The sequence below is a fragment of the Tachypleus tridentatus genome, chromosome 6 (assembly GCF_004210375.1).
Source record: "Tachypleus tridentatus isolate NWPU-2018 chromosome 6, ASM421037v1, whole genome shotgun sequence".
Classification (NCBI taxonomy): domain Eukaryota; kingdom Metazoa; phylum Arthropoda; class Merostomata; order Xiphosura; family Limulidae; genus Tachypleus; species Tachypleus tridentatus.
The window spans coordinates 122107004-122124841 of NC_134830.1; the positions used below are offsets into that span (position 1 = coordinate 122107004).

Sequence of the window (17838 nt, forward strand, 5' to 3'; positions counted from 1 at the left end):
AGACGCCTACTTGTTTTCGAAATCGAGGCAGAAATTAGAAAGACGTTTGTAGGAAGTACTTATGATACTGTGTATATGTGTCATTCAAAACTATTTAATCACTTCCTGTTTAAACTTGAAATAATAAATTACATAAAAACCGTAGAAAATAGAAGAAAAAATACGTTTTAAATATTTTATATGGTATTCTTTCTTACCTTTATTTATTTTACTCAAGAATATTAGGCTTATAAAACCAGTTTATTGTGTTTATTGAATATTGTACATAAAAAAAAAACCAAATAAAATCAGTATAGTGCAGTGAAGGTTGATGGTTTTCTATCTAATTGTTACAGATATATTTTTATATGTACAATATTCATGTTAAGAAATATAGATTTTTAGATTTAGACAATGTTGGTGGAATTGGTTCAAGAAGTTATAGAAACCAAATATGGATGTTAAAAATGTTTGTTGATTGGTCTTAAGAATTATAACCGTGTAGACAAGCATTTAAATCAAACGAGTTCCTCGGTATTAGTTCTTTTAGAGAATTTAAAGGGAAATATCAGACATAAAACTAACGTTCCTGCACTTTTATGAATCAAAAACAACAACACAAAAACAAAGCGATCAAATGTTGTTGTCTTAGAGAGGAAACTTAATTAATAGTTCCTTGTGTCTGCATCTAATATACAAGATCGTAATCTTGGAGAGAAATTTCAGTTTCCCTCTAAACCAAATTATATATATTTTTTAAATATTTATCTGTACGAATAGCCACAGCTTTCATTAGATAGCTTTTCCCCCCGAGTTACTCGAACATTGTAAAATTGAGTTTTATCCTTCATAGAAGTCGATCAACAATGTGAAACAGTAGGAGTTTCGTACGTTGTAGCTGTATCAAAATTTCTCCAAGCTGTGTTACCTGTTGATTTCTGAGCCCCGGTGTAAGACCCAAGTTTGCTGTTTCAAACCCTTTTATTCTGATGATATATAAACGACCTTACTTGCACGTGTGCAAATCCACGACCTTTGTACATGTTTTACATTTCACATAACAACACCAGTAAAACTTACACCCACATCTTTCTTTCAACACTGCCTTATGAGTGTTATACCCTCTACCACAACACATAAGGTTACAGCCATTAGTGCCCGGGGCTGTACGATTACACTCACGCCCGTAAGTGCCTAGAGAACCCGTAGTTCGATTCCTGACACAGTAGTCAGGAGACTCCTCCAGATGGACGAGGTCCTCCGCCGTGGGAACACTGAAGTGGGGGTTTTTCACCTGCAACTTTCCCCGCCTATTTATCTTCACCTCTGTAGCACTGTCATACTTGTCCTTCAGATGGTCCCCCACCTCACGAAAAGACGCCAGTTGTTGCCAGCACGTGATAAGTGAACAGGATCCGGATATACCGTGGCATTTGCACGTGACTCTTGTTTTACTGATGACAGCCTGCAAGAATACATCACTAATTAACACCTTTCCTGCTATGTTAAGTAAATTATGCAATAATGTTTAGTTGTGCCTTTATAGAACGAAAGCTAACAATGAAAAAAATATAGACTCAATAAAAACAAAAAAATTCGACCATCAGTGTAGTGTTAAGCAAGGTGCAACGTAAGACAGAAAACACTGTCAAAAGTTTAGTGTTAAGGTGCATTAAGAAGGCATAGCACATAGAAGTGTTAAGACATAACATATTGTTAGTGATAAACGTGCTAGAAGTCCTGTGTTAAAACGTAACAATGTATTGATGAGAAACGTGCCACAAGTCTGGTATCAAGATATAACAAATTGTTAGTGAACAGCGTGCTACAAGTACAGTGTTAAGATGTAACAATGTGTTTACAACAATCTAACAGCACTAAACAAAGAACTGTTTCCAGTAACACCTGCTATTATCAACACTACATTATTTCTTATTTTTCCTTAGTCTTTTTCTTTATTGTTAAGTACAATGATGCACAATGTGCTATTTGTTCTGTATCGAAATTCAATTCTTAACGTTAATTTCCCGTCAGTTTCTTTTCGATTTGAAGAAGCTAATTTAGATTATACTGAACTAAATTTAAAGACCGCCATTTTTCAAAATCTCCACTTGATGTTAATATCAACCTGTGACTAAAGTGAACTACAAACTTTAGAACTAAACATATATTCTTAACCCTTTTGTTACTCGATAAAAGAACGTGTTTCAGCATGAAGTTATGCCTTGTTGTGTGAATACTGCTTTCATTTTACATTAGACTACAATAACAAAGGGTTCATACACAAACACTTTGAAAACAAGCACTTTGAGAAAACCAAGACACCCCTTTTTTCTGGTGTATTGTTTATCCCAAAAGTATCCATACAAAAGCAAAAATACTTTAAACTTAAAATTCGTCAATAGAAATTTTTATTTTTAAATTAACGAGAAATACATTAGATTTAAATAAAAGAGAAACCATTAACTCTGGATGCAACCAAACCAAAGTCCAACAAGTTCTTCCTTCATTCTCGTTCACCCGAAATCCTACAGATCCTACCTAGCGTAACAAAGATCCTTTACAATCTGGTGTACCATACATCGCCATGACCATGTTGTCCCTAAGGTACCCCTAGCCTCTTGGATGCTCAAGATTCACCACATCCCAGTATGTAAAAGAAAATGCCTGAATCTGGATGATGCACCAGCCGTAGTATGTCCTATAACACGCCTGTATCTGAATGATGCACCAGGTACTGGTATGTCCTATAACACGCCTGGATCTGGATGACGCACCAGGTACTGATATGTCCTATAAGTTGCCTGGATCTGGATGATGCACCAGGTATTGGTATGTCCTATCAGTTACCTGAATCTCGGTGATACACTGGTATAATGTCCAACATGAATGATGGACGTGGCTGATGTACCAGACACTTATGTGTCGAAGATCTTCATCCATTAACAATATTTTTTTCTCAGTCTTGAGACCCCTTTTACTCGTATGCAACCAAGAATCTCTAGATCTGGACCTAAAAATAATTGGGTTCCCAACATTTCCAAATGTGACCAAAAGCCATCAGACCTGAAAATAATCAGGACTTCTATAATCAAATGTAGCTACGTTACCTTCTAGTTGTAATAAGAAGCTTTAGAACAAAAAAACAACAATATGCAGTAGACCCACAGATTCAAGAGTCTGGGGATCCATATCTTCAGCAGAATCTCCATTTCATCAGGCCATTTTTTACCACAATCCTAATTCCATATTTAACCTATTGACTACTCAGTCTTGACGGGAAATCCTAATAATATGTAACTAAAGTATACATATCTTGGGACAAACAAAATCGTTTCCATATTTGACTTTAACCTCAGCAATACTTATTTCGTCTGTCGTCATTTAAGTTGACCTCCTCAAAAAAAGATATTTTAATTAACGAACGGATAATATCACTGTTAGTACCAAAGTTTCAACATCGATGTTTCTCCACGGTTACTGTTTTGGTACTGATCTAGAAGATTTTTTTAACACGTGTAATGTTTATATCTGTCTCAAAATTAATCAGCCATAACTCTTTTAGACAGTTGCGTTTTAAAACAGTTTATAACTACAACCTTGAAATCACTTAAGCGGAAAATAATTGAGCGACATGTTAATGCTTTTAGGTTATCATATCAACTCGTTGTATCTAATAAAAGAGAATGGATAGCATTTGCCCATAACAATAAAACAAACGATTGTCTTCAGTTTTCAACTGGAGCTGTCATTTCTAAAAACACGTGAGAGCACGCGATACAACTGTTCGTGGAAAATCCTTTCTTAACTAACAAAAGGTCTGGTCAGGAAAGAAAATAAAGCACTTTATTATCTCGCGTTTCTATCTTTCTCGTGAGATTCAAGATCACTCGAAGACTCATAGACGAATATTCGATATCGCATTCAGAACTTCTTGTCATCCTGATCACACAAACAGTATTACTGTCACTACAAGCAAACTTTAGGAATAACACTGTGTAACACAATTTTGTTCCTGGATAGTAGATGTTATTTCTTAATTGTTTGTGTTATAAAAGTATAGAAAATGGTCATTATTCCCTTCAAACTTCGCTTTTGTGACCTGGATAATGAAATTTAGAAATTAACTTATTTTCTATGTACAAACGGGTAAATTTGCACATTTTCATTTACATAATGTCTGAATAGAACAACATATGAATCAAGTTTTACACGTATTTATACTAAAGTTATACAAAAATGAACAAAAATGTTTAGAAGTGAGTAGTTTTTCGAGATTTGCGACTGTAATATAAATCACTTTCACGTATCAGCCCTCAAATATAGTCTCCCATCATGTTTTCGTTATACGCTTCCAGGTAACAAAAACAAAGTTTAAAGAGAAAAATATGTCTTTTTCCATTTACTTTAGGCATAATCAATTGGGAAATAATGCTTTCTGTCCAGGAACAAGAAAAAGTAAACATTTTGTTACATAGTGTGATTCAATTCGCCTTACGTCCCACACTGAAACTGAAATAGTTCTATGTTGTTGGTTACAAGAAACAATTTCCTTCATGAAAATAGAAATATTACATACTGGAAAAAAAAAATACGAGTTACTTCTCTGCTGTGAAATGGCACAACATTTCCAATAATGTCTCGTTTAAAGGTAGCGGAAAATTAAGATATTTAAAGAGGTTTTTAAACTGTTATCTCTATAAAAGACATAACGTTTAATATAAGAAGATAAGGCTTAACTTTGAACATCGCAGATGTGTTTTGCCTGAAAAAACGAGGCTTAGTCCCAAGACCCTATACAAAGAAAATCATTTTGTAGGTACTGCCTCCCTCTGGCGATTAACAATTTAAATAATTTATTCCACGGTTGTTTTTGATTTAAGATAACGAAGATTACAGATTACAGCTTTTTTTTTTACACTGTAGTTGATCGGGTACACTAAATGTGAAAAAACTGTAAAAACTAAATGTAAGATAAACAGTGAACTACCCCGCTATCTATATAAAACTGTATGTCTTAATTAGTAAAGATTACATCCATATAAACATTATAAATTATAATTAGTAAAAATTACATCCATATAAACATTATACATTATAATTAGTAAGTATAACATCTCTATGTTACTTGCTAGTGAATGTTATATCTAGATATAAGTGTACATACATATACATACACAGTAAATGTTCAAATGTTTATTTCCTGCAATTCTTTAAACGGTCGTAAGCGAAACGTCGGATAACAAGTTACAAGTTATTTTACACACGTTGTAGTAGTAGTGGTTTGTCATTGAAATCAAATATGTTATTTCCTTAAACCTGATATTTTAAAAATGCTGCTTTAAACTCTCTACGTATCTAAATATGAGTAATAAAAATAGATTCCAATTAAAGCCTTTTGAAGAGCAGAAACATAGCACAAAGAGTGCTCTTTGAAAGGTGTGTTCTAGGGTTAACATCTACAATGAGGAAACATAACCCTTTTTGTTATTCAACCCCTCGGGGAACTCGTCTCTTCAAATATACCAATTTTCTTTCCAGTCTGTATCACTGTTAGACGCTTCGAAACAAAGACTTTGAGTTTCAAGGATAAATATATATCACGAAAAGTTGTGACAGCAAATTTTGTTATTCCCACGAGATTAGTTCCTATAATATTTTATTATTGTTGTTACGCACAATTATTCAGACTGCTAGTAAGCTAACAGAGTGGAAGCTCTTTTGTGAAGCGAGAAATTCATAAATCTGTATTCACATTCTGATTTCTAATATTTTTGACAAGAGTTTCTCACGCTAAGTCAACGAACTCAGGAGAATCACAAGGCATTTTCTAACAGTTTAAACTAATTTATTAATAGGTAAAATATCTAAATTAAATCACCGTGATAGAGTAAGTAGATTGGTTGGTTTTGTCGCTGCAGGTATGACGATATATTTCAGCTTGTATGTTTTTTTCCCTCCAAAATTTTCACTTATTAACCAATCACTGAACTCCAAAACATAAGTGTGAAGGGAAGAAAATAATACATACATGAAACAGAAGAGTATTTCGAAAATGTTTAGTTTGCTCCAAGCAAATTCGTTTAAAATGAACCAATCATTCTAAAACATAGCAACTACATTATACAGGTAATGGATCGTTGCAGATAAGCCTAAACGTGTAAAAAACACTGGTGTGTTAGACATACCTCAAGGCTATGTTAGTTGATTACCTCAAAATCTGTACCGTAGAAAAACCTGAAATAAATTAGGATGCATTGTTTACGTTCGTTATCTGTTATACGAACGTGTTTTTTTTGTTTTTTTATTATACTGTAATTTACATAAGTGAAAATGGAGAAATTTTTTTTTTCCAGTTTAGACATTTTGATTGAAAAGTAAGAAAGGAAATATACGGCGAAAGAAGGAAAAGTGTTTTATCAGATTCGTTAAGATTAAAACAATAAACCCGTTTCACCTTTTGCGTACGACTAACAGTTACACTAAGCCTAAACACGAAGAATATTGACTTTATATAGTTGTATAAGTGCCTCTTTAAACTGGGCAGACAGCCAAGTGTATAAACAAACAAAAAAGTTATGTCGAAAACAATGGGACGGCTGAAAAAGAATAACAAAGACGAAACTACAAGAAAGAAACACCGTTTACAAGACGACAGACAATTTCAATTATCTTATACCTTACAGAAATTACATTGTACAACACTTCAATGAAAACTAACAAGTCCACCGAAGTTCTTACAATTGCAGTTCTACATATTATAGCAACACAGAAACTATAATGCCTACTGAAGTTGTTACGATATCAGAAATACACATTGTAGCAATACAGAAACTAACAAGTCTACTGAAGTTGTTAGAATATCAGTTCTAAACATTGTAGCAACACAGAAACTACCAAGTCTACTCTTATAATAGTTATACTTATGTTAATTAAACAATATTGTTGTGGTTATCCTGTTCAAGTACTCTTATAATAGTTATACTTATGTTAATTAAACAATATTGTTGTGGTTATCCTGTTCTTAGTACTCTTATAATAGTTATACTTATGTTAATTAACAATATTGTTGTGGTTATACTGTTCGTAGTACTCTTATAATAGTTATACTTATGTTAATTAACAATATTGTTGTGGTTATACTGTTATTCAAGTCTTCAATGTTTTATGCTGTGTCTTAACCAGCCAGCGCCCGCCTGACGAGTCCTGGTCTTACACGAAAGAACACGTCGGAACTCGTTATAAGAGATATAATGCGGTTGATATATTATTACATCCTCCTTTATTCCACTCATTAGTTCTTATAATTCGATTTGAAATATCGCTATATTTATTAACTAACTGATTACGGTCAGAAAAATGTTAAAACTTGAAGAGATGTTTCTCGTAAGTGATCAAATGAGTAATAGATAAATCAGGCTCGACTGTAATTAACTCGGGCGAGTAACGAGTTTTTGGGTACTTTGTCCAGCTGGACACGTTTATGGTCGGATCGCACAATCTAATTAAAATTCTCAACACCAGGGGAAGTAAATCGTGACGTACCGCCAACTGAAAACTACCTGACACTGAGCTTAAGTTCCTTGAGGTCTTAATTGTTTAACTGTTGGCAACTTCAGAGACGACCCGCAAGACTATAGATTTCAAATCACATGAGGGGAAACGCCCTTTTTATTTTGCCACCACCAGTAACAGTACTATGACCAAGAATGTCCACTGCATTTTAAGGAGGCCTCGACTTTATCAGAAAACGTTTATTTTAAAATGTTATCAAATGGCATTATCCGAATTGTAATGACAAAAAATATATAGATATGTTTTCTAACATCACCTGTTTAAACAACATACATCTGCGTGTATATTTCTAGTGTTTCTATTATTACAATAAAGTGCTCAAAATTCACAAAAAGGCGCTTATCAACTAACGTGCGTCCAGGCGTGGGCTGTTGAATCAATTTCTCACATCAAGACCAGCTGGGTCGGCCCGAATATGGAGGTGATATTAGGCAAGATAGCGACCCTGGCAGAAATACTTAACGAAAAAAAAAACAGGTTTAAAACAGAGACAGAACTTGTTTTTTTAGGGTTTACGATTAATAGGATATGATATACAATAACGATATTTTTAAATGAAATTCTATGAAGCTAACAGTTTCTAATTTCCTTCAACAGTTGCCACTTGAAGAGTCGAAGGTAATATTTATTTTTATTTTTCTCTTCTTGAATAAAGTCTTTAAAATCAGTCAAAATGTGTTTGGTATTATCTTTAGTTATTTATTCACCAGGAACCAAATAAGAAACTCTAAATTTTGGTATAATACGGATAATTCATCATGTCACAACACACATATCTCAGTACCTACAACATCCGTGAGTAAAGAACAAAACACAACGAATCTATTTATATTTTACGACTACGTGAGGCCTACTTTAAATATACCGCACAAACAGCAAATAAAACATGTCAGTCATTTATCTACTGAAATTAACACATGAATAAACATAATTGATAAAATTGGTTTTTAGATTACTAATTTGTTGAAACAAAAGACTAAGTTATCAAGACGAAAAAAGAAAGTTGACGTAAACGTAATTATAGACAATTATGTATTCCAAATCAGCAGAGTTGTATTCCTATTTAATAAACAACATAAACTGTGACATTTGATTACTGTACTATTGTATATATGTTTTCATGTAACATACACCACGACGTTCTATCAAAACATTGTTGTCCGTATGTTTTCATGTAACATACACCACGACGTTCTATCAAAACATTGTTGTCCGTATGTTTTCATGTAACATACACCACGACGTTCTATCAAAACATTGTTGTCCGTATGTTTTCATGTAATATACACCACGACGTTCTATCAAAACATTGTTGTCCGTATGTTTTCATGTAATATACACCACGACGTTCTATCAAAACATTGTTGTCCGTATGTTTTCATGTAATATACACCATGACGTTCTATCAAAACATTGTTGTCCGTATGTTTTCATGTAATATACACCATGACGTTTTATCAAAACATTGTTGTCCGTATGTTTTCATGTAATATACATCATGATCTCAAAATTACAAGAACCGATACACAATTTAAAACAGGAATCCACCAAAAATTCACCCATACTGGACTATACATTCCTTGGGACTCAGCACATGAAACAAAACAAAAACTCAACATACTAAGAAATACAGCCATAAAACTATGCTCTCCAGATAAAATTAACGATGAATTAGACAAAATAAAACAATACTCATCAACATCAATAAGTTTCCTCCACAAACCACAGAAAACATTATACGCACTCACCTAGACAAAAAGCAAAATCAACTAACAAAAATAAATATATCTCAAGAATTTTAAAAAATCACGAAACCATATACTGCTGTATACCATATATTCCTGACATCAGCAGACAAATAACCAACATTTGACAAAAACTAGTAACAAAATATGACATGTCAGTTAATACCAAATGTATTGAAAAACCAGGTACAAAACTAAAGTCTATACTATATAAAGACTACACTGAAACACACAACAACATTATTTATAACATACAATGTGATAACTGCCACAACTCTATATTGGAGAAACAAGTAGAAAAATTGAAACCAGATTCAAAGAACACAAAAAAGTCACCTTCACACGTTTTCGAACACTGTAAATCAAATAAACACAACATAACTATAGAAAACACCCAAGTACTAAATAAAGAAACAAAAAAACTAACGCAAAATTAAAGAAACCTTACTTATACAACAATTCAAACCCAAACTAAACCAATACAAAGGAACACCTTCATACCTATATTGAAAATAATATAATAAATAATAACAATGAAATAAATAATATAAAATTATATATTCAAACATTTAAGTACGCCCTCTACATTTCGACACTCAGTTACACAACTCCTTTCAAACATGTGGTCAGCTTCCGGTCAGTAACCCTTTCTTTCTTTGTGAACCTGACGATGACCGAAGAAGGTTGAAACGTTGTTCGCTCCTCTATTAGTTCCTTCTCTACTCATACCAGCCGTTTTTACATATATAAATATCTTATAAAAAGGTCCTACACTTTCATATTAAAGAACTAGTTGACAAGTAATTATATTGTAAAAACGTCCTAAACATTTATAATAAAGGTCAAACAGACAAGCAATTATCTTAAAAAAAACATCGCAAACTTTCATCCCAAATATTAAATAGGCAAGTAATTATCTTACAAAAACGTTCTCAGCTTTCATACTAAAGGTCAAATAGACAAGTATTTATTTTATTAAAACGTCCTAAACATTGATACTAAACGTCAAATAGAGAAGCAATTATCTTACAAACACGGCCTAGACTTTCATAGTAAGGTTCATATAGACAAGAAATTATCTTATAAAAATGTCTTAAACTTTTACTAAAGGAAAAATAGACAAGCGATTATTTTATAAAAACGTTTTAACCTTACATACTAAATGTCGAATAGAGAAGCAATCATCTTATTAAAACGTTTTAAACATTCATACTAAAGGTCAAACAGACAAGTAATTTCTTTGAAAAACATCGTATACTTTCATATTATAGGTCAAATAGACAAATGATTATCTTATTAAAACTTCCTAAACTTTCAAACTAGAGGTCAAAGATACAAGCAACTGTCTTAAAAAACGTTGTAAACTTTCATACTAAAGTCAAATAGACAAGTAATTATCTTATAAAACCGTACTATATTTCATACTAAAGGTCAAACATACCAGCAATTGTTTTATAAAAACATCCATTTGATATTTAGTATGAAAGTTAAAGACAACTGATTATCTTATATAAACGTCCTAAACTTTCATACTGAAGGTTCAGTTGAAAAGTAATTGTCTTATAAAAACGTTGTAAACTTTCATACTAAAGTCAAAGAGAAAAGTAATTTCTCACTTGTAGAGAAAATTATATGTTTAAAAACGGCTGGCATGGATTGAGAAGGCACTAATGGAGGAGCGAACAACGTTTCAACCTTCTTCGGTCATCGTCAGGCTCACAAAGAAAAAAAGGGTTACTGACCGGTAGCTGACCACACATTTGAAGGCGGTTGTGTAATTGAGTGTAAGATGTAGAGCGCATGCTTAGATGTTTGATTATATTTATTAATATAGGTATAAAGGTGTTCCTTTGTATTGGTTTATTTTGGGCTTGAGTTGTTGTATAAGTAAGGTTTCTTTAATTTTGCGCAAGTTTATGTTTGTTTCTTTATTTAGTGTTTGAGTGTTTTCTATGGTTATGTTGTGTTTATTTGATTTACAGTGTTCGAAAACGTGTGAAGGTGACTTTGTGTTCTTTAAATCTGGTTTCCATTTTTCTACTTGTTTCTCCAATATAGAAGTTGTGGCAGTTATCACATTGTATGTTATAAATAATGTTGTTGTTGTGTTTCTAAGTGTAGTCTTTATATAGTATAGACCTTATTTTTGTGCCTGGTTTTTGAATACATTTGGTATTAACTGGAACGTCATATTTTGTTACTAGTTTTTGCCAAATGTTGGTTATTTTTCTGCTGATGTCGGGAATACATGGTATGCAGCAGTATATGGTTTCGTGATTTTTTTAAATCGTGGGGTATATTTACTTTTGTTGGTTGATTTTGCTTTTTGTCTAGGTGAGTGCGTATATTGTTTTCTACGGTTTGTGGAGGAAACTTATTGATGTTGATGAAGTATTGTTTTATTTTGTTTAATTCATCGTTAATTTTATCTGGTGAGCATAGTTTTATGGCTGTGTTTATTTGGTTTCTTAGTATGTTGAGTTTTTGTTTTGTTTTACGTGCTGAGTCCCAAGGAATGTATAGTCCAGTATGAGCGATTTTTTCGGTGGATTTCTGTTTTAAATTGTGTATCGGTTCTTGTAATTTTGAGGTTAAGAAATGATATTTGATTGCTTTCTTCTTGTTCACATGTGAAGTTGACGTTGGGATGTATGGAGTTAATGCGACTGAAAAAATTAAGTGTGTGTTCTGTAGATGTGAATCCCGCAATCGTGTCTACATATCTGTACCAGTATAGTGGTGGATGTAATGCTGTGTTAATTGCTTGTGTTTCAACTTGTGTCATAAAAATATTGGCTGGAACTGGTGATACTGGGTTGCTCATGCTTAGGCCATTTGTTTGTATATAGATGTGGTTGTTGAACATGAAGTTTGTCTTCATCGTGGTGATTCTATGAGGGTTGCTAATTGGTTGCTGGGAATGTATCGACGGGTTTAAATCTCGGATATAGAGTTCTAAGGTTATCTTGCAGGCTTCAGTGGTTGGGACTTCTGTAAAGAGAATTATATGACATCGAAACTGGCCATTAAGGCTTTATGATTAAGTTGATTAATGTTAGATTTGAAATTAAAGGAGTCTTTGATGAATGAGCTGGCTGATGTTACATATTTGGAGAATGCCCATGCTATGTATTTACCAAGATTGTAATTAAACGATTCATATTTGGGCATTATTGATCGTAGTGGACAATCTGGTTTATGAGGTTTGGGGATGCCGTATATTTGTGGTGTGCGTGAGTCAGTTTTACGTAGGTAGGAATAAAAGTTTGTGAAATTGTGTTGGCTTTTTTTCATTTGTAGTAGTAATTTGTTCAGTTGCGTCTCGTGTGTCTTTGTTAGATTTGTGTGTATTGGTTTAAATTTATTTGTGTCTGATACAATGTTTGTCATTTTTTGGATGTATTCAATCGTGTTCATTATAACTATAGCGTTTCCTTATCTGCTTTTAGAATTTTAATGGTTTGTCTTGTTTTAGGTTTTTAATGGAACTAATGTCTCTTTTTGAAAGGTTGTTTTTTAGTTTTCTGTTTTGTGAAATTATGTTGATGGTTTTGTGAGAAAATGCTTCGAAAAAATCGTTTAAGATATTTTCAGGTGTTTCTGAAAAATACAAATTTTTAATCTTTCCTGGGAAGTTTGATTGTTGGATGTCAACAGAATTATCGAAGTTGTCTTCTTTCTATTGATTGCTTTCGGTTGTTTTTTTGTAGTTTTTGTTTTCTGTGGAAAGTATCACAAGTATCCTGGCTAGGTCTTCTAAGCATCCTTTAATTTCTAAGGTTGGGATGTACCTAGGTGCTATCGCGAAGTTGAGTCCTTTGTTAAGTAGATGTATCTCGTCTGTGTTTAATTGTCGGTCGGATCTGTTAATTATGAGGCTAGTCAATGGTTTGTCCTGTTGTGGTCTTTTCTGTTGTTTACATCTTAGTTTCTCTAGTTTTTTGTTGTGGCAGATCTTTTTGTCCCTGTCCTTCCTAGTGTTGAAACACGCCCTCTACATCTTACACTCGATTACACAACCGCCTTCAAACATGTGGTCAGCTACCGGTCAGTAACCCTTTCTTTCTTTGTGAACCTGACGATTACCGAAGAAAGTCGAAACGTTGTTCGCTCCTCTATACATACCAGCCGTTTTTAAATATATAAATATCTTATAAAAAGGTCCTACACTTTCATATTAAAGAACACGTTGACAAGTAATTATCTTATAAAAACGTTGTAAATTTTCATACTAAATTCAAATAAACAAGTAATTATATTGTAAAAATGTCTTAAACATTCATACTAAAGGTCATATATACAAGCAATTTCTTATTAAAACATCCTAAACGTATGTAATAAAGGTCAAATAGACAAGCAATTATCTAATAAAACCGTCTTAAACTTTCATACTAAAGTCAAGTTGAAGGTAATTATCTTAAAAAAACGTCGCAAACTTTCATACTAAATATCAAATGCATAACTGATTATTGTATAGAAACGTATTAGACTTTCATACAAAAATCAAGTTGACAAGTAAGTTTCTTGTAAAAACGTTCTCAGCTTTCATACTAAAGGTCAAATAGACAAGTATTTATTTTATTAAAACGTCCTAAACATTGATACTAAACGTCAAATAGAGAAGCAATTATCTTACAAACACGGCCTAGACTTTCATAGTAAGGTTCAAATAGACAAGAAATTATCTTATAAAATGTCTTAAACTTTAATACTAAAGGAAAAATAGACAAGCGATTATTTTATAAAAACGTTTTAACCTTACATACCAAATGTCGAATAGAGAAGCAATCATCTTATTAAAACGTTTTAAACATACATACTAAAGGCCACACAGACAAGTAATTATCTTAAAAAAACTTCTTAAACTTCCTAAACTTTCATACTAAAGGCCGAGTTAACATGTAATTATCTTACAAAGCCGTCATAAATTTTCATGCTAAAATTTATAATATAAACAAAAAATTATCTTATTAAAACATCATAAACTTTGAAATAAAGATCAAGGTAACAAGTAATTATTTTATAAAAATGTCGAAAACTTTCATACAAAAGGTCAAGTAGAGAAGCAATAATCTTATAAAACGTCCTAAACGTTCATACTAAAACTTAAATAGACAAGTAATTATCTTATTAAAACGTTATAAACTTTCTTACTAAAGGTCAAAGAAACAAGTAATTATCTTATAAAAACGTCGTAAACTTTCATACAACATACAGGTCAAATAAACAAAAAATTATCTTATTAAAACTACCTAAATTTTCATACTGAAGTTCAAGTTGACAAGTAATTATCTTATAAAAACGTCGTAAAATTTTATACTAAAGTCAAATAGACTAGTATTTATCTTACAGAAACGTCCTAAACTTTTATCGTTAAGGTAAAACAGATAATCAATTATCTGATAAAATACGTCCTAAATTTTCATACTAAATGTCAAGTTGACAAGTAATTACCTTATAAAAACGTTGTAAACTTTATTACTAAAGTCAAATAGACAAGCAATTATCTTATAAAAACGTCCTAAACTTTCATACCAAAAGGTCAAACAAACAAGCAATTATATTATGTAACACTAATTTTGTTCCTGGACAGTACGGGTTATTTCTTAATTGCTTATGTTGTAAAAGTACAGAAAATGGCCATTATTCCATTCAAACTTTGCTTTTGTGACCTGGATAATAAAATATAGAAATTAGCCTATTTTCTATGTAAAAACGGGCAAATTTACAGATTTTCATTTACATAAGGTCTGAATAAAACAACATATGAATCAAGATTTACATGTATTTATACTAAAGTTATACAAAAATGTTTAGAAGTGAGTAGATTTTCGATATTTGCGACTGTAATGACGTATCGTATCAGCTCCCAAATATAGTCTCCCATCATGTTTTCGTTATGCGCTCCCAGGTCACAAAAGCAAAGTTTCAAGAGAAAAATAGGTCTTTTCTATTTACTTCAGGCATAAGTTATTGAGAAATAACACTTTCTGCCCAGGAACAAGAAAATGTTAAAATTTTGTTACATAGTGTAATAGAAAAGAACTGAAGTCAGTTTCCTTCCTGAACATATACTAGTATATACCCTGGTATTCCCATCCAAACGTAAAGTTGTATGAAATAAACTATAATTTTATCATGTTCTTTAGATTCACAATATCCTCCATCACTTACAAGCTGACGCTCATTAAGTGAAACAACTCGAAATAATCTCATGTTTATGTGATCTTCTTAGGACTTAGATTCATATTCAGTATTTCAATTCATACGAACTTGACCAACAAAGAGAGAGAAAAGTGCAGTCAATGCGGTTAAATTTATGGCGTGTTCATGTTATAATTATCGGTAAAATTCAGTTAGAGTGACAACTTGTATTATATAGAAAAGCCAATCCGCTTTGGTAGCACCACGTTTCAATAATGGGTTTTATGTCATGTTGCATAGGGACAAAAGTACACCTTGTTGTTATTCTATGTACTGAAAGTATAAACTGGAAAAAAAAAAACATTTTTTTTATTTTAAAATTTAAAGTTTCTGTTCATTGAAGAGATTTGTTTATTACTAAAAACGTTGATGATACAGCACAAAACAGTTGACTTTACAAAATATTTAAGTTTAAAATCAAGTCGATGCTCCTACTTTCATGTACTTCGCTCTAGGCTTGGTGATCTAACGCCAAGTCTTAACTTTAGGTATATTATACCAACACTCACTACACTTAGAGGGCTTCACGACTCCCTTTCACCCCCGTTACTAAACTCATAGTGGGTAGACAGAAGTGGAAATATATGAATCTACTTTGACATATATGGCTCGTTCTATTGCGAGATATGAAGCGTCACCTTATGTTACATACGCACTAGCTTTTATATAACATAACGTTTTAGGGCAAAATGGGACTTCTTGATTAATCTCAGCTGTTCCATCCTATAAAACAATTTAAGAAATAGTTTTAAAGTCAGCTCTTTTCATACATAAACTTATCAAACTTTCTCTTAAACTCATTTGAATTTACTGACTCTACAACACCTGAAGGCAAACCATTCCAAAAACTAAACACCACTGTTAGAAAAAATAAAACTGTCTTAGCTGAAGATGACTCCTAATCTACTAAAATTTATAGTTGCGTCTCCTAGTTCTACTTTATGATTGATAAATACGGAAAAATATAATGTACCAACACTATCAATTCCCTTTACAATCTTAAACACCTCAATCAGATGCGCCCAACTCTTCTTTTTGCAAGATTAAACAGTTTGAGAGATTTCAGCCTATCCTCATATGACAACCCCTCCATCCCAGATACTATTCTCTGAACCCTTTCTAAAATTTAATGTATTCTCTAAGGTAAAAAGTCCAAGACTGAACACAATGCTTCAAATGTGGTCTAAACAGTAGCATATAAAATAAAATTATAACCTAAGAAGGTCGAAACTTGTTCTGTACTTTAATTAAAGTACTAATACCCACACCAGCTGTCTTGAGAATACATTTTTAACTTCTAGTAGGTTTCTCGTCATCATGAAACATTATAACCGCTTAATCTTGTATTCAATGTTTCTGTAGATACAACTTAAAATCTTATTTGCTCTACAACTAACAACAGCACACTGTTTGGATGGCTTAAGAGACTGGAACACCAGTACATCAAGATCATTTTCTTTCATGACACTCTAAAGGTTATTCTCATCCAAATTATACTTATAATTCAAATTATGATAACCCACTACAATATCTCACATTTATCATAATTAAAATGAATCTGACGTTTATCTGACCAACTCACTAAATTATATAAATCATTCTGTAAATTGGTAGCATCATTGTCACAGCCACCAACACCATAGAACTTGAATCAGCAAATATAAGTAGTTCATTTAGTATTTCTTCATCTGTGTCATTGATGTAAATAAAAAGGATTAAATGTCTTTATACTGAGTCATGAGATACACCACTTGTGATATCAATGCACATTCACTGAACTCTGTACGTAACAACCCTCTCCTTTCTTCCATCCAGCCACTCTTCTATAATCTCCTAACTCTCCTTTCATGCCCGTCATTTGGGACAATTTTCTCTAATTTTACCTCAAACTCTTAGGTTAGATGTTAGTGAAATACTAGAAACGATCTAAGGGTAATTAAATATTTTAACCTACTCTTCTCCCAGCTTCATTGTTATGAAGGTTCATCAGTTTTTTCCCCTGTTTTCTTGATCCAGGTGGAAAGTTGTTTTCTCTTTCCCTGACGTCCACAAACCCTTCTGTAAACCGGTAACCATATTCAATGTTGTCGCCGCAGCCTCCCCAAATCCAGTCGCGGTGCAGAAGTTTAGGCCTAAATGCTCGGCTGCAACCGCAGTTTGACAGTTGTCCGTCGCGGCATGCTCTGGCCACGATGTGAACCACCCCCGCTGCGGAAATAGCGTGAGTGAAGGCCGCTTCCCTGCTAGCTGTTAAACGCGATGATGAAAGATAATTAACACGTTTATTAACAAACATTGTTAAAATAGACACACTATTAACTGTGGAATAGCAAAG

General features: G+C 32.6%; 1 protein-coding gene across 2 annotated transcripts in view; it reads right to left on the reverse strand.

Annotated features, from left to right (window-relative positions):
• Positions 1-941: 941 nt before the first annotated feature.
• LOC143253487 (protein Wnt-5b-like) overlaps positions 942-17838 on the reverse strand; it is a 78462-nt gene continuing 61565 nt past the window's right edge. For both annotated transcript variants that reach the window (XM_076507467.1, XM_076507466.1), the window contains exons 4-5: positions 17458-17750; positions 942-1444 (exon numbers count right to left, since the gene is read on the reverse strand). In XM_076507467.1, the coding sequence (XP_076363582.1) occupies positions 986-1444; positions 17458-17750 (752 nt within the window). In that variant the 3' untranslated portion in view covers positions 942-985. The remainder of the gene's footprint in view (positions 1445-17457; positions 17751-17838) is intronic.